The following is a 13601-nucleotide window of genomic DNA, read 5'->3' as shown; positions in this document are numbered from 1 at the left end:
TATTTCAGGTTTTACCACTTTCAATATACAAGAATGAGTTCTACACAGCAGTATCAGCCATCCTCATATTAGCTTAACACCCGCAGTAGAACACCTGGCAACAGATGGTGAGATGACAGAGAGAGAGGGGAAGAGGAAGAGATAGGCAGAGACAGGGAGAAACAGACAGACAGACTTCCTAACTGGGGAAGTACGTACACGAATATACACCCAAATTAAAGTCTCATCAACCATGAGTTCCTACCCTGTTTATCCCCCTGGATTCTTCATCTCAGACGTACCTCTCTCCCTCGCATATGTCCGCCATTGTGCAAAAGACGCAGAAAAAGAAACGAAGAAAACAGAGGGAAAGAGCAAACCAAGCGCGCTGGAAGAGGGACCGAAATAGAACCAAAGACGAACGAGGAATAAAGCGAAACGGAAAATGTAAATTTTCGCTCGCAGGGAAAAGAAAAGAAACGTGAAATGAAAGAAAATAAACTCATAACCTGGAGAAAGGAGGAAGGTGAATATCCAAAAAGAGAATAGGGATATAATCGCAATAAGGAGGAATGAGAAAGGGAATTTGAAATGATGGGAGAGAGAGAAAGAGAGACGGGGTTATGAACAAAGACGAAGGGATGGAGGAATATAAAGATGTATGATGAGATGGAGAGAGGCGAGAGAAAGGGAAAGGAGGGGAGGGGAGGGGAGGGGAGGGGAGGGGAGAAGAGAAGAGAAGAGAAGAGAAGAGAAGAGAAGAGAAGAGAAGAGAAGAGAAGAGAAGAGAAGAGAAGAGAAGAGAAGAGAAGAGAAGAGAAGAGAAGAGAAGAGAAGAGAAGAGAAGAAGAGAAGAGAAGAGAAGAGAAGAGAAGAGAAGAGAAGAGAAGAGAAGAGAAAAGAGAAAAGAAGAGGTGTGAGGAGAGAAAAGAGAATGAAAAGACAAACACGAAGCGCTAATATCAAAGGCAACACAGAGAGGTCAGCCTCGGCCATTTCACCTCTCATTAAGCAAAGCTTATCTCTATCCTGTGAACCGGAACTGCAGAAGAAAGACTTTGAATAAACGAAAAATCTCTCTCTCTCTCTCTCTCTCTCTCTCTCTCTCTCTCTCTCTCTCTCTCTCTCTCTCTCTCTCTCTCTCTCTCTCTCTCTCTCTCTCTCTCTCTTACAAAAAGGAAAGGAAAGTTAAAACCTTGTATTCTGCCTAACTACAGGAAACAAGTACTGCCCCCCCCCCCCCGCCCCGGCTCCTTCCCCCACCTCCCGTTTCCCAGAGGAGATAATTTCGCTTTGTGATTAGGGACTCCGAAGGGCCTTTTTGTGCTTTCGCTTTTATTCAGGAAGGAGGCTGTCCTTGGTTGAGCGCTGACGATGGGTGAAATAGGCGTGAGCAAGGTAGATGAATTCAGTATCTATTTTTGTAATGTAATTTTTTTCATTTATAATTTTCCTCTCTCACACACACTCCCACGCTTTTCAGAACTCTCCATCTTCCTTGTGCAATCAGGTGCCTCAGTCGCACCTGTGACGTGATTTGCTTTTTTTTTCATCGACATCTGTGTTTTCCTTGTGAGGGACGGAATATAAGCCCTAGTTTACCAATCGATAACACAGATTTTTCTTACTTCCTCCCTCTTTTTTCAGACAGACAGACCGACAGACAGACAAATAAGCATGCAAACATACAGGCAGATACAGACACACGCCCACACACAAAATTGAGGCCATCAGACGAAAGGGTTGTATCCTTTTGGACTGTTGAAGGAAGGCCAGCATGTTGACGGACGCGCTTTGGAAAAGATGAGAGAGGAATAGTCATGTGATTGACAGGCGTGACAAGGCGAAAGGGTAAGAGCTTAATAGAGTGGAATAATTTGTCACACATGTGGGGAATGTCATGCATATTAAGATATCACACAGGGGGGGGGGGGTCTTATGCTATGTTTAGCACAGTACTTCTTGAAAATATCGCACAGGAGGACTCGTGCTATGTTTAGTACAGTACTTCTTGGTCGTATAATATTCACTAGCATTTCATAAGCACTTCGGTAGTTTCCATTGCTGTTTATATACTATAAATATGAGCCATGCGCTATTAACATATCAAGGACCTGCGAGTGCACTTACAAACACACATTTTCACACGCAAACAAACAAAACACGTAGATGAGAACATACATACACACACACACCAAACATCCCCGTCACACACCACTTACTCACTAACTCACTGCCCGACTCACCCACTACCTCATCCTCCCGATAATCCCCTCAGCATCCAACCAACAACCTGCTGTTGCCTATGCACCCCCTTCCCCTCTCCTCCTCCTCCTCCTCCTCCTCCTCCTCCTCCTTCTCCTTCTCCTCCTTCTCCTTCTCCTTCTCCTTCTCCTTCTCCTCCTCTTTTCCTCCTTTCTTCCTCCTCCTCCTTTCCTCCTCCTCTTTTCCTCCTTTCCTCCTCCTCCTCTTTCCTCCTCCTCCTCTTTCCTCCTCCTCCTCTTTCCTCCTCCTCCCTTTCCTCCTCCTCCTCTTCCTCCTCCACCTCTATTTCCTCCTCCACCTCTATTTCCTCCTCCTCCTCTATTTCCTCCTCCTCCTCTTTCCTCCTCTTATATCCTCCTCCTCCTCTTTCCTCCTCCTCCTCTTTCCTCCTCCTCCTCTTTCCTCCTCCTCCTCTTTCCTCCTCCTCCTCTTTCCTCCTCCTCCTCTTTCCTCCTCCTCCTCTTTCCTCCTCCTCCTCTTTCCTCCTCCTCCTCTTTCCTCCTCCTCCTCTCCTTCTCCTTCTCCTTCTCCTTCTCCTTCTCCTCCTCCTCCTCCTCCTCCTCCTCCCTCAAGCCCAAGACACTTCATCATCTCCAAGGAAGCTGGTCCGTTTCGCCAGCCCTTCCCCGTATCTCGTTTTAATTCGATACACGCACGCGGCTTCAATCAGCGTCCACTCTCGCCTCTTGATAACGACCCGTCAACCCGCCGTCGTCCTAATCATAGGGAACTTCTAGGCGGATTAAGGCCGACTTGGCTTGATTCATTTACGCTTTGAAGAGTATCGTCGCGTCGTTTCTCTGTGCTTATCACAGTTTCTCTGTTTTATTATTGTTGGCTTTCTTTTCAGTTTTTGTTTTCTTTTTCTTTTTTTTCTTTTTATAATTTTCATCGTTGTTTTTTTTCACGTGTCTGCGTTATTATCATGCGTGTTTCTCGAGTATACAATCTCTTTTTCTCTTATGTAGACTTTGCGCTCCTCTGTACCAAAAGTTTCCACTATATCATAACTAAAAATACAATATCCGAATGTAATAAAAAAACGTGAATATTCAAAGTGCGCACGAAAGTTCAGCGATTCAGAGTCATACTTTCTTGGCAACTTATCCCGGCAATGACAAAAAACGACCCAAATGACGTAAGATTAAATTAATATTTGCCTGTACCATCGGTTTCGTAACTTCTGAACTTTAATGACCTGCAAGTATAGCAGTAACAATACCAGAAGTAGGGTAGTAACATATAACAATGCAGTAAAGAACAGCAGCAACCGTAATAATAACAACACTAATAACTATAATAATAATAATAATAATAATGATAATAATAACAATAATAATAACAAAATTATAATAACAATGGTCATCATAATACTACTAGTACTACTACTACTACTAATAATAATAATAATAATTATTATTATTATTACACTAATAATAACAATAATAATAATTACAATGATAATAACAATAACAAAAATTACAATAATAATAACAATACCTTACTCCAACATCACATACCATGATAAAAATAACAGCAATAACACAGACTAAAACCAATACCATCAACAACAGCGAAAACAACAGCACTAACAATGGTAAAAAACAATAAAAAAATCCGGTGCCAAGCGACACGAGCAAACCGCCCACCCGATTGACCTCTGCACGAGATCCGAAGCGTCAGCACTTCCCTCGAGGCGGAGAAATTTCATTTACTTCTCTTGAGGACGAAAGGAAACACTCGGACACTCCCTCTGCGCCCCCCCCTCCCCGCCCTCTTTTTTTAATCAGTTCTTCCAAGATTTATCCGCTTCCGCCCACTTCCTTTCCCACTCTTTACCCACGCTCTTTTCCCTTGCCCTCGGGTGTTTTTCTCCTTCGGTTTCTTCTCTGTTGTCTCCTTATTTTTTATATATGTATTTATTTTTTTCATTCTCTCTTAGATCTCTAGTTGAAATCTATTACGTCTGATAATCTTTCTCTTTCCTCCTCCTCCTTCTAGTCCTCATTTAATTTCGCTCATTATGTTCGCCGCTCATTAACAACTTTGCCGCATCGCTGCTTCCCTCCGTCTGTCGACGAGGCGTGTCAGGCCTCGTCTCCACCTGTCACTTCCACAGCAGTCATGCCGCGACAATTTCTGTCTCCCCCCCCCCTCCTTCCTTGCCGAATTTTGCGTTTTGCAGCTTTGGTGACTGCCGATAAAATAGTCCATAAAATCAATCTCAAAGACAGTGTTATTATTCGATTCGGTCCTTTCCACAATAAAATTGAATAAAAGTATGGTAATGAAAAGATGTATATGAACAAAACCAGTGCATGACATCACGTTAGAAAAATCCTACAAGACTCACCCTCGGCCTGCTCCAGGTTTAGGCCAAGACTCACAGACAGAATCTTGGTTTAGGCAGACGCGATGACGCTGCTCCTCCGACGCCCCCGTCATCCCCGCGCGCGAGTCTGCATCACGCGCCGGGATAATCGGCGCCGCGCTTTCTCCCGGTAGCGTCATTCATCGCCAGGGTCACGAGGGGGAGGGGGAGGAGAGGGGAAGAGGAGACTTACTCTTCGGCTGCTCCTTCGAGGGATGAGAGGGAATCTCGGAAGGGGTTCTTGACCCTTTATCTCATGGTCGACAGTGTTTCTTCATGAAAGTAAGACGTGTTCATACCCATCGCAAATATAAGGGGTGAGGGAGATAGACAGAAAAAAGTGTGTGTGTTACTCTTCCTATCTTTAATCTATAAATTGCTCTTCCAAAACGACGAGATACAATATACAAAATCTATCGGTGGAACTGAAGAGGATTCCATCCTCAAATAAATCAAAATTCATCTCCAGACCCACTAAATCAAGATCTAATTCTCCTTCAAATTCCCTAACGAGTAAAATAAAATAAAACAAACAAACTAATCCAGAAACCGCACAAAAGCGCTCCCGAACAGGCGCACGGGGATACAAGCACGCACGCCTCCGGTGGCGCATGACGGCTGCGCATCTCCCCGCAACCACAACCGTAACTATAACCGTAGCTAATCCGAGCCTGACACTCTTGCACCTGCAATCTTCTGCAATCATCCTTAACTACCCGAATGAACTTGCTCCCACCTTCAGAAACCGTAACTCGCAGCCGCCCTCGCTTCGCCCGCTCCCGCCTTCCCGAGCTTCCAGGCGCCCCTCAAAACCTCCCACGCCCATTGCTTACTACCGCCCGCAGGGAATCACTCTCCATCTAAGCAGCACCCCTACTGACTGCATAACCCAACTCTATGAAAAGGTTATCAATGTATCTTCAAGAGTGTGATTCTCTTTTTATCCTAGAAGAGTAGTCACGAGGTCATTTCACTTCGGGGCGCCAGTGATTCTCATGGCACCATTAAATACCCATGAAGTCATTGAGACACATAACGTCACATCCACGCCCACACACACGCCTACACACTCTCTCACACATACACACACACACACACATACACACAAACAAACACACACACACACACACACACATACACACACACACACACACACACACACATACACACACACACACACACATACGCACACACTGAGAAAAATGGAGAAAGGGAGAAAGAGAGAAAGAGAGAAAGAGAGAAAGAGAGAAAGAGAGAAAGAGAGAAAGAGAGAAAGAGAGAGAGAGAGAGAGAGAGAAAGAGAGAGAGAGAGAGAGAGAGAGAGAGAGAGAGAGAGAGAGAGAGAGAGAGAGAGAGAGAGAGAGAGAGAGAGAGAGAGAGAGAGAGAGAGAGAGAGAGAGATATGCAAGGAAATAGAAAGAGATGGGGAAAGAATTTGAGACAGAAGAAGTCAGAGACAGCCAACTGCACCCCGGCCGCAAAGGCGTTAATCGGCTTGCGGGACGAGCGTCGAGACGAGAGATCATTAGACCCAACTAACTTCTCCCACTGCCGAAGAGAGAGACAAAAAATGAAAGAGATAATGAGGCAATAGAGGACGGACTGAAAAATAAGAAGAAAGTTCAGAAAGACTCTTAACGATAAAAAGAAATTCACATATAAAAATAATAGGTCTAAATGTAAATTTAGAGAGAAAGAGAGAGATACAGATAGATAGATAGATAGAGAGAGAGAGATGGAGTTGGAGGGAGGGAGGGAGGGAGGGAGGGAGGGAGGGAGGGAGGGAGGGAGGGAGGGAGGGAGGGAGGGAGGGAGGGAGGGAGGAAGGGAGGAAGGGAAGGAGAGAGAGAGAGAGAGAGATAGGGTGGTGGGTGATGGGGGGATGGAAGAAGGTCGGAGGGCGAGGAGATGGGAAGGTACACCCGTAACCCCCTACGTAAGAAATAATCATTAGACTGACGAGGTGGAGCAGTTTCCTGTCGCGGAGTTTTTCCTCGGTCATTAAGGGAAGTGCACCTGTGAGACCCTCATCCCCCTCATCCCCCTCCTCCTCTCCTTCCTCCCTCCTCTCCTCTCCTTACTAACACCGCTTTCCTATCCCATACTCCTATCCCCTCCTTATTCTCCCCTCTCCTCTCCCTTACTCCTTCCACTCTAATCTTCCATACCCCCTTTCCCCTTCTTCCCAAACTAACTCACTCACTCACTCACTCACTCACGATCATCCCTCCCCCAACCTCGCGTGACAAAGGAAGTGGCAGGAGTCATAGCTGTGGTTGGTTCGGTTCGGTTTCCACGGTCAGCGAGTGTACCGTCGTAGCGACACCCCGATGTCAACACACGCCTTCGATAGGATGACGTCAGCCGTGAAAGGGACACAGTCACTCAGGAGGAACGCTTCTTTTGGAATTGAATGAGACACATTTCATTCAGGAGGTCAGCTTCTTTTGGAATTGAATGAGACATATTTCATTCAGGAGGTCAGCTTCTTTTGGAAATTGAATGAGAGACATTTTACTCATCGGGATCCCGTCCTTTGGGAGTTGGCTCTGGAAAGCTAGGTGGTTGTCGAAAGCTGTCGTCTCTCACAGTGGATGGTTGTCATTCGGTTGAGTATTGGTATTAGTGGATGCTGAATGATTGGCATGACAAAAATGATGGTGGTAAAGGTGGTGTGTGTGTGTGGGGGGGGGGCTGAGTGTGGGCGTTGTCGCGGGTGCACTTACGCTGGGGAGTGATGAGTGGAAGATTGGTTCAGGGAAAATTTGGAATGGAGCCTCACATAGAGGATGGAGATACACATACGTGATGAGTATTGGAATTGTGGGTGGAAGATTGGCATGACAAGAAATGAGTGGAGAGGGAGAGGGAGAGTGGGAGAGAGAGAGAGAGGAGAGAGAGAGAGAGAGAGGAGAGAGAGAGAGAGAGAGAGAGAGAGAGCGGGGGAGAGGGAGGAAGAGGAAGAGAGAGGGAGAGATGGAGATGGAGCCTCAGAGAGAGGATGGAGAGAGAGAGACTCATGAGAGAGGTGGAGAGAGGAGGAGGAGGAGGGAAGAGAGAGAGAGAGGGAGAGAGAGGAAGAGAGAGAGAGAGAGAGAGGAGAGAGGAGAGAGAGAGAGAGAGAGAGAGAGAGAGAGAGAGAGAGAGAGAGAGAGAGAGAGAGAGAGAGGGAGAGGGAGAGGGAGAGGGAGAGGGAGAGGGAGAGAGAGAGAGAGAGAGAGAGAGAGAGAGAGAGAGAGAGAAAGAGAGAGAGAGAAAGAGAGAAAGAGAAAGAGAGAGAGAAAAGAGAGACAACAATCACGAGCAAGACAAGAAGAAAAAAAGCAGCAACCCCAAAAGCATAAAGAAAACGAACGACGAGACAGGCGAGTTCCGTTCCCAAGGCACGTCGCAACATCCTACGACGAACGAGACGACGTTCCTGGGAAAGGACAAATTCACAGGATATCCGAGACAACAAGGAGTCCTGTGAGGGTGTAAGGCAATATTGTGGGATTAGCACTGTAACAACAGAACTGCCGGATGCACATCAGCGCTCTCTTGCTCACTATAGCACAACCGAGGGCTCAAAATACTACTGGCGAGGTCTCGTGTCTGAAAGTGTTCTGAATGTTATAAATTAATCTTATTGGCTGTGACACTTGTTCATTGTTTTATCTTCAACGGATCAGCTATACTTGAAATACACTGCAGTGTTAGGCTGACATATTTGTCTATCTAAACATTCTTTATAAAAAACACATACACACAAACATATATATGGGTGTGTTTGTGTACACTTGTTTGTTTGTGTTTTGTATGTGTGTGTGCTTTGTGTGTGTGAGTGCTTTGTGTGTGTGCGTGCTTTGTATGTGTGTGCGTGCTTTGTGTGTGTGTGTTTTGTGTGTGTGTGGGAGGGGGGGTGTATATCAACCCAACGCAGCGTGAGGCAAAGTACAGATCACAGCTAGAACAATATTTTTTATTCTAAACGGCTCTACGTTTTATCATGAGCCAGTCCTCGTCGATATCGATTCTTATTCATCATGATACCATAAGCTATGATATTTTCATTTGTTCTGGTAATTTTTGTGCTATAGTTTTTTTTAGTCCTCTTAAGTTTCTTTCTCTAAGTGTGCATCTAAATAACAATGTATTTCCCCCTCAACAGTATAATCGCAATCATCTTTCATCATTACCTTTAACACCTGTTCGTGAGCCTCCGCTCCCCCGTCCTCTCACCACCTCATTTATCCTTCGTCCTCCGTGCCCTTCGTCCACCTCGCCGATTTTCTCAAACGCACAAAAATCAAGTTCATGTCGCCGTTAAAGGGACTGGGACAAATCAGCCGGTCGGACGAGATAAGTCGGTTATATAGTCTCAAGTCAGGTTAGTTATCAGTAATCCTCATCGGCTATGACACTGCTCAAAAACCTGATGACAGGGAACTTGCTAATAGAGATTTGGAAAATGATAATATCAATCAATCTGGTCTTCTTGTTATTGTTCAATCGGGTCTTCTCATTAAAACAAAGAGCAGAAGCCTTATTCCCCCTTATCAGGTCCTTTGTCCGAACTGGTCCACCTGCAACCTGACCACGATTTACGGTTCACCTGCTATACTAGACAATTGACCATTGCCCCAACGAAACATGTTATATATATTGTTTTACTGATATCCTACTGCTGTTTTTGATCTCGTGTTTTGCTTACAAAATCCCTTCCTTATCGCTGTACAAGGTCCAACAATAAGCTTTACTAATTCGTGAGCCTGAGCCCGCAGTTCTCTGTGCCCAACCCACTAGACCCGCATTGCGTTCGACAACGTCAGGTAGGTCACCCACCAACATCCCGCTGCAGCCTGGACTTACGTCACGGCAACCAGCGCGAGAAGAACCCTGGCGCGCTATGATGGACGGAGGTCCCTCTTTTAGCCCTGATCTCACTTCCCCGCACCCACGAAGGAGAGGCGTCAGTACCGATCCTGTTTGACCTAAAGTATAATAAGGCCACTTATGGGATGACACGTGGTGTGCGTGGATAGATATATAACCACGTATTTTTAGACGTTGCTCAGCGAATGCGATACGCCCTCAAGTTCCACTCGGAAATAAAATTAGATCTGTCACGCCGGGTTAAGCTTTCCTCGTCTCTTGACAAGTACTGATAGTGACAGCTGGCGGTGTTTGCGGCCGCGCGATTAATTGCAACAACACAGCGTTGGTCTGGTGTGACGTCATTGTCAACAATGCGTGTACATATAATAGCATCATCAATTTAGACAATGTAGTATGCAAATTAACGGCCGGGAACATCTGCCCAGCGTATCACAAACCTACCCCGACTCAATGGTCAATGATGTTCCAACTCATAAGGTATAAGTAACCTTATACTTTAATCTGTGCAGCATTGAGAGTAGCCAATGTTTACAGTAGCACAGATACATAACCTGTGGCATGTATTTAGAGGGCGTGGTGTGAGGGAGATAACCGATACTCCAGCACTCACCTGCTCCAAGCGATAAAGGCCGGTTACTCCGGTTGTGTTGCCCTATACAACATACCACTGCCATTCTTTTAGAACGAGTTTTGGTTACTAAGGGAGTTGAAATACTTCCAACCAAAATATCTCCACTACCAATGAAAAAAAAGGCATACCTTGGTCGTTTTGCATGTTTAATTATCCCACAACATCATTAGCGTGAGCAGGAGAGAAGGCTCGTGGTAATTTGAGGAGGGAGGAGGCTCGATAGATTAAATAGATTAATACTAATAAATAAACAAATCGATAAGACAGACAGATACAAGTAGACAGACATAAATAAATAAATAAATAGAGCCAGAGAGAAGAAGAAGAAGAAAAAAAAACACACACCTAGTCCCAAGAGCCAGACACACCAGGAAAGCGATCCGCAGGAACAATAACTCTTTTGTCAAGATGAGGAAATCCGATACATACAAGCACACCGACGGGGGAGGGTGATGTCAGGCGACGATGGAAAGATCAACAAATAAAATGAAAATGACTCACTCTCTCGCCGCCGGGATCCCTGAGAAGATGGCGAGGATGCTCACGATGAGGGGCTTACCTGAAACGTGAGATGGCGTCAATACGTCATCAAATGAGAGGGCAGACGGATGAAGAAGGGGAGCAGGGAAGGAGAAGGGGTGAAGGGAGGAGAAGGGGTGAAGGGAGGAGAAGGGGTGAAGGGAGGAGAAGGGGTGAAGGGAGAAAGGGTGGAGGGAGGAGAAGGGGTGAAAGGAGGAGAAGAAAGGGTGAAGGGAGGAGAAGGGATGAAGGATGAAGAAGGGGAGCAGGGAAGGAGAAGGGGTGAAGGAAGGAGAAGGGGTGAAGGGAGGAGAAGGGGTGAAGGGAGGAGAAGGGGTGAAGGGAGGAGAAGGGGTGAAGGGAGGAGAAGGGGTGAAGGATGAAGAAGGGGAGCAGGGAAGGAGAAGGGGTGAAGGGAGGAGAAGGGGTGAAGGGAGGAGAAGGGGTGAAGGGAGGAGAAGGGGTGAAGGGAGGAGAAGGGGTGAAGGGAGGAGAAGGGGTGAAGGGAGGAGAAGGGGTGAAGGGAGGAGAAGGGGTGAAGGGAGGAGAAGGGGTGAGGGGAGGAGAAGGGGTGAAAGGAGGAGAAGGGGTGATGGGAGGAGAAGGGGTGAAGGGAGGAGAAGGGGTGAAGGAAGGAGAAGGGGTGAAGGATGAAGAAGGGGAGCAGGGAAGGAGAAGGGGTGAAGGGAGGAGAAGGGGTGAAGGGAGGAGAAGGGATGAAGGGAGGAGAAGGGGTGAGGGTAGGAGAAGGGGTGAGGGGAGGAGAAGGGGTAAAGGGAGGAGAAGGGATGGAGGGAGAAAAAAGGGTGAAGGGAGGAGAAGGGGTGAAGAGAGAAGGGGTGGAGGGAGGAGAAAGGGTGAAAGGGGAAGAAGGGAAGGAACAGGGGAGATGGGGAGGCAGAAAGAAGAGGAGGGAGGAGGGGAAGGAGAGGGAAAGGGAAGACGGGGAGGGATAAAGGAGAGAGGGAGGGAAAGGAAAGAGGGGGAGAGAGAGGGGAGAAGAAAATGAAAGGAAAGAAGAGAAGAGAGGAGGAAGATGGGACGGGAGAACGATGAAGGGAAAGATAAGGGGTGGAAGGAAGGGAGATGGGAGAATGGGAGGGAATGGGAAGAAGTATACATAGCAATGTAAGCAATTGCACCATAAAACAAATACAAAACAATGTTAGTATATGCACTATATAAGTATGAATATACACTATACAATATACATGTTCAAAATCCATTACTAATATTCAAAGCCTCCCGAGTAATATTATAGTTTGAAGTATACTGTAGTTTCCTTTTATATTATGGAGATTTGCCTTTCGAAAATAAGTATCTTACGTAGTTAATTTGCATTCAGATGTCGGTTGGCGTTTCAAATGCTAAACAATGACTCGGGTTACATTTTGGTATTGAGAAAGTAACTGTTTTACGGTTCTTTTGAAATGACCAATTGAGTAGATATTTCTTATTTCTAGGGGTAGACTATTCTTTATTTTTTCTCCTATACATGATTTAAATTGGACAGAAAGCAAAACACGAGGCAGATGAAAAGGGGGAAGTAACAGAGGGGGGAAAAAGAGTGGCAGAGCCGAAAAATAGCAATGGAAAAGCGACAGATGAATTGGGTCGAAGACACACGAGAGAGAAGAATAAAGCGAGGGGAAAAGAGGGGGAAGGGGGGTAAAGGAGAGAGACGAACTATGACATGAGGGAAGTCAACGAAGAGAAAGAACATGGGAATATAGACAAAGGGCAAGACCAAGACAGAAAAAGAAAGAAGAGAGAAAGTGAGAGAAACGGACGAGGGAAAGAGGAAGACGTGAGGGAAAACGTACACAGAAGAGCTATACGAGGGGAAACCACCTCTAACTTCCTCCTGGTTGTTAACTTCCTTTGAACAAACTACTCGAGATGTTCGCTAAACTGCCATCTGGGAAGTTACCATTCGAACTAATCGCCTGTCAACTTGATCGGCGGTCATTCTGAACAGACTGTTTTTCCTGTCCACTTGCTTGCTTGCTTGCTTGCCTGGGTCGTCTGTGGGTGTTCTCCAAATCCCTCTACATTCCTTCAACTCAGATTCTTTCCATAATCGAATCACCGAGAGCTTTTGTCATATCCAAATTTAGTTGCCGGCCAGAACGTAATTTTTTCCCGAAAACGCCCAAAATTCTTCCCTCACCTTCTCACCGACCAATGGCATAAAAAAATCTATCATGATCTGCGAAATTATATGTCTTGAATTCGCGTGAAAATCGCACCTGTAAAGGAAAAATAAATACGGTATCTTTGATACATTTCGAAGAAAAAGGACAAACAAGTATATTACATATTCCTTCTTTTTTTCCAATGTGAAAACTCTATCCTCTGTCCAACTTACAATAGTCCTTTCTAAAATAATCAACGAATTGATATATAAGACGTTTAAATAGAGATATCAAATGAAAACAAAACGAAGATTTATGTGACTGCGAGTTTTCCAAGAAGCCAAGGCCAGACGAGAGTCTGGTTTTCCTGGAAAATCGGCGACGATTCCGTGAGAGGATGATTACTGGGCGGGTCTCCTCCTCCTCCTCCTCCTCCTCCTCCTCCTTTTTCTTCTTACTATCATTATTATTCTTCCTCCTCGTCCTCTTCCTCTTCCTGCTCCTCTTCTTTCGTCCTACCTCTCTCCCTACTCCTTTTCCTCTTCCTTCTCATATTCTTCCTACTCTTCTTCGTCTTCCTACTCCTCTTCTTCGTCCTACTCCTCTTCCTCGTCCTACTCTTCTTCCTCGCCCTACTCCTCTTCCTCTTCGGGAGGAGACGAAAAGAGCTACAGCGCCAATAAATGCTCAAAATGCTAAAAACTCGGCGGGTCAGAGAAGGCGACTCAGCCGGTGGCGAATGAAGACTATTTTTCGTTTCTGGTAATTGTGAGCGTCGAAGTCGGTCATTAGAGGGGCGAAGCGTAACCGAAATTCGAAAAGT

General features: G+C 45.8%; 2 protein-coding genes across 3 annotated transcripts in view; one reads left to right on the top strand and one right to left on the bottom strand.

The window, feature by feature from the left end:
- shot (dystonin-like protein short stop) overlaps positions 1-13601 on the bottom strand; it is a 422952-nt gene that overhangs the window by 340286 nt on the left and 69065 nt on the right. The window lies entirely within an intron of this gene.
- Positions 2490-3022, top strand: LOC147469798 (uncharacterized; the record flags this gene model as incomplete). Its single annotated transcript, XM_086547775.1, has 2 exons — positions 2490-2576; positions 2792-3022. Coding segments are annotated over 2 exons (318 nt in total), but the record flags the coding sequence as incomplete, so codon positions are not given.

The sequence above is a fragment of the Penaeus japonicus genome, unplaced genomic scaffold, assembly GCF_977035675.1.
Source record: "Penaeus japonicus unplaced genomic scaffold, GWHDUDI00000001_assembly GWHDUDI00000019, whole genome shotgun sequence".
Classification (NCBI taxonomy): domain Eukaryota; kingdom Metazoa; phylum Arthropoda; class Malacostraca; order Decapoda; family Penaeidae; genus Penaeus; species Penaeus japonicus.
The sequence above is the reverse complement of the archived record's forward strand: the minus strand, read 5'-3'. Positions and strand labels throughout refer to the sequence as shown.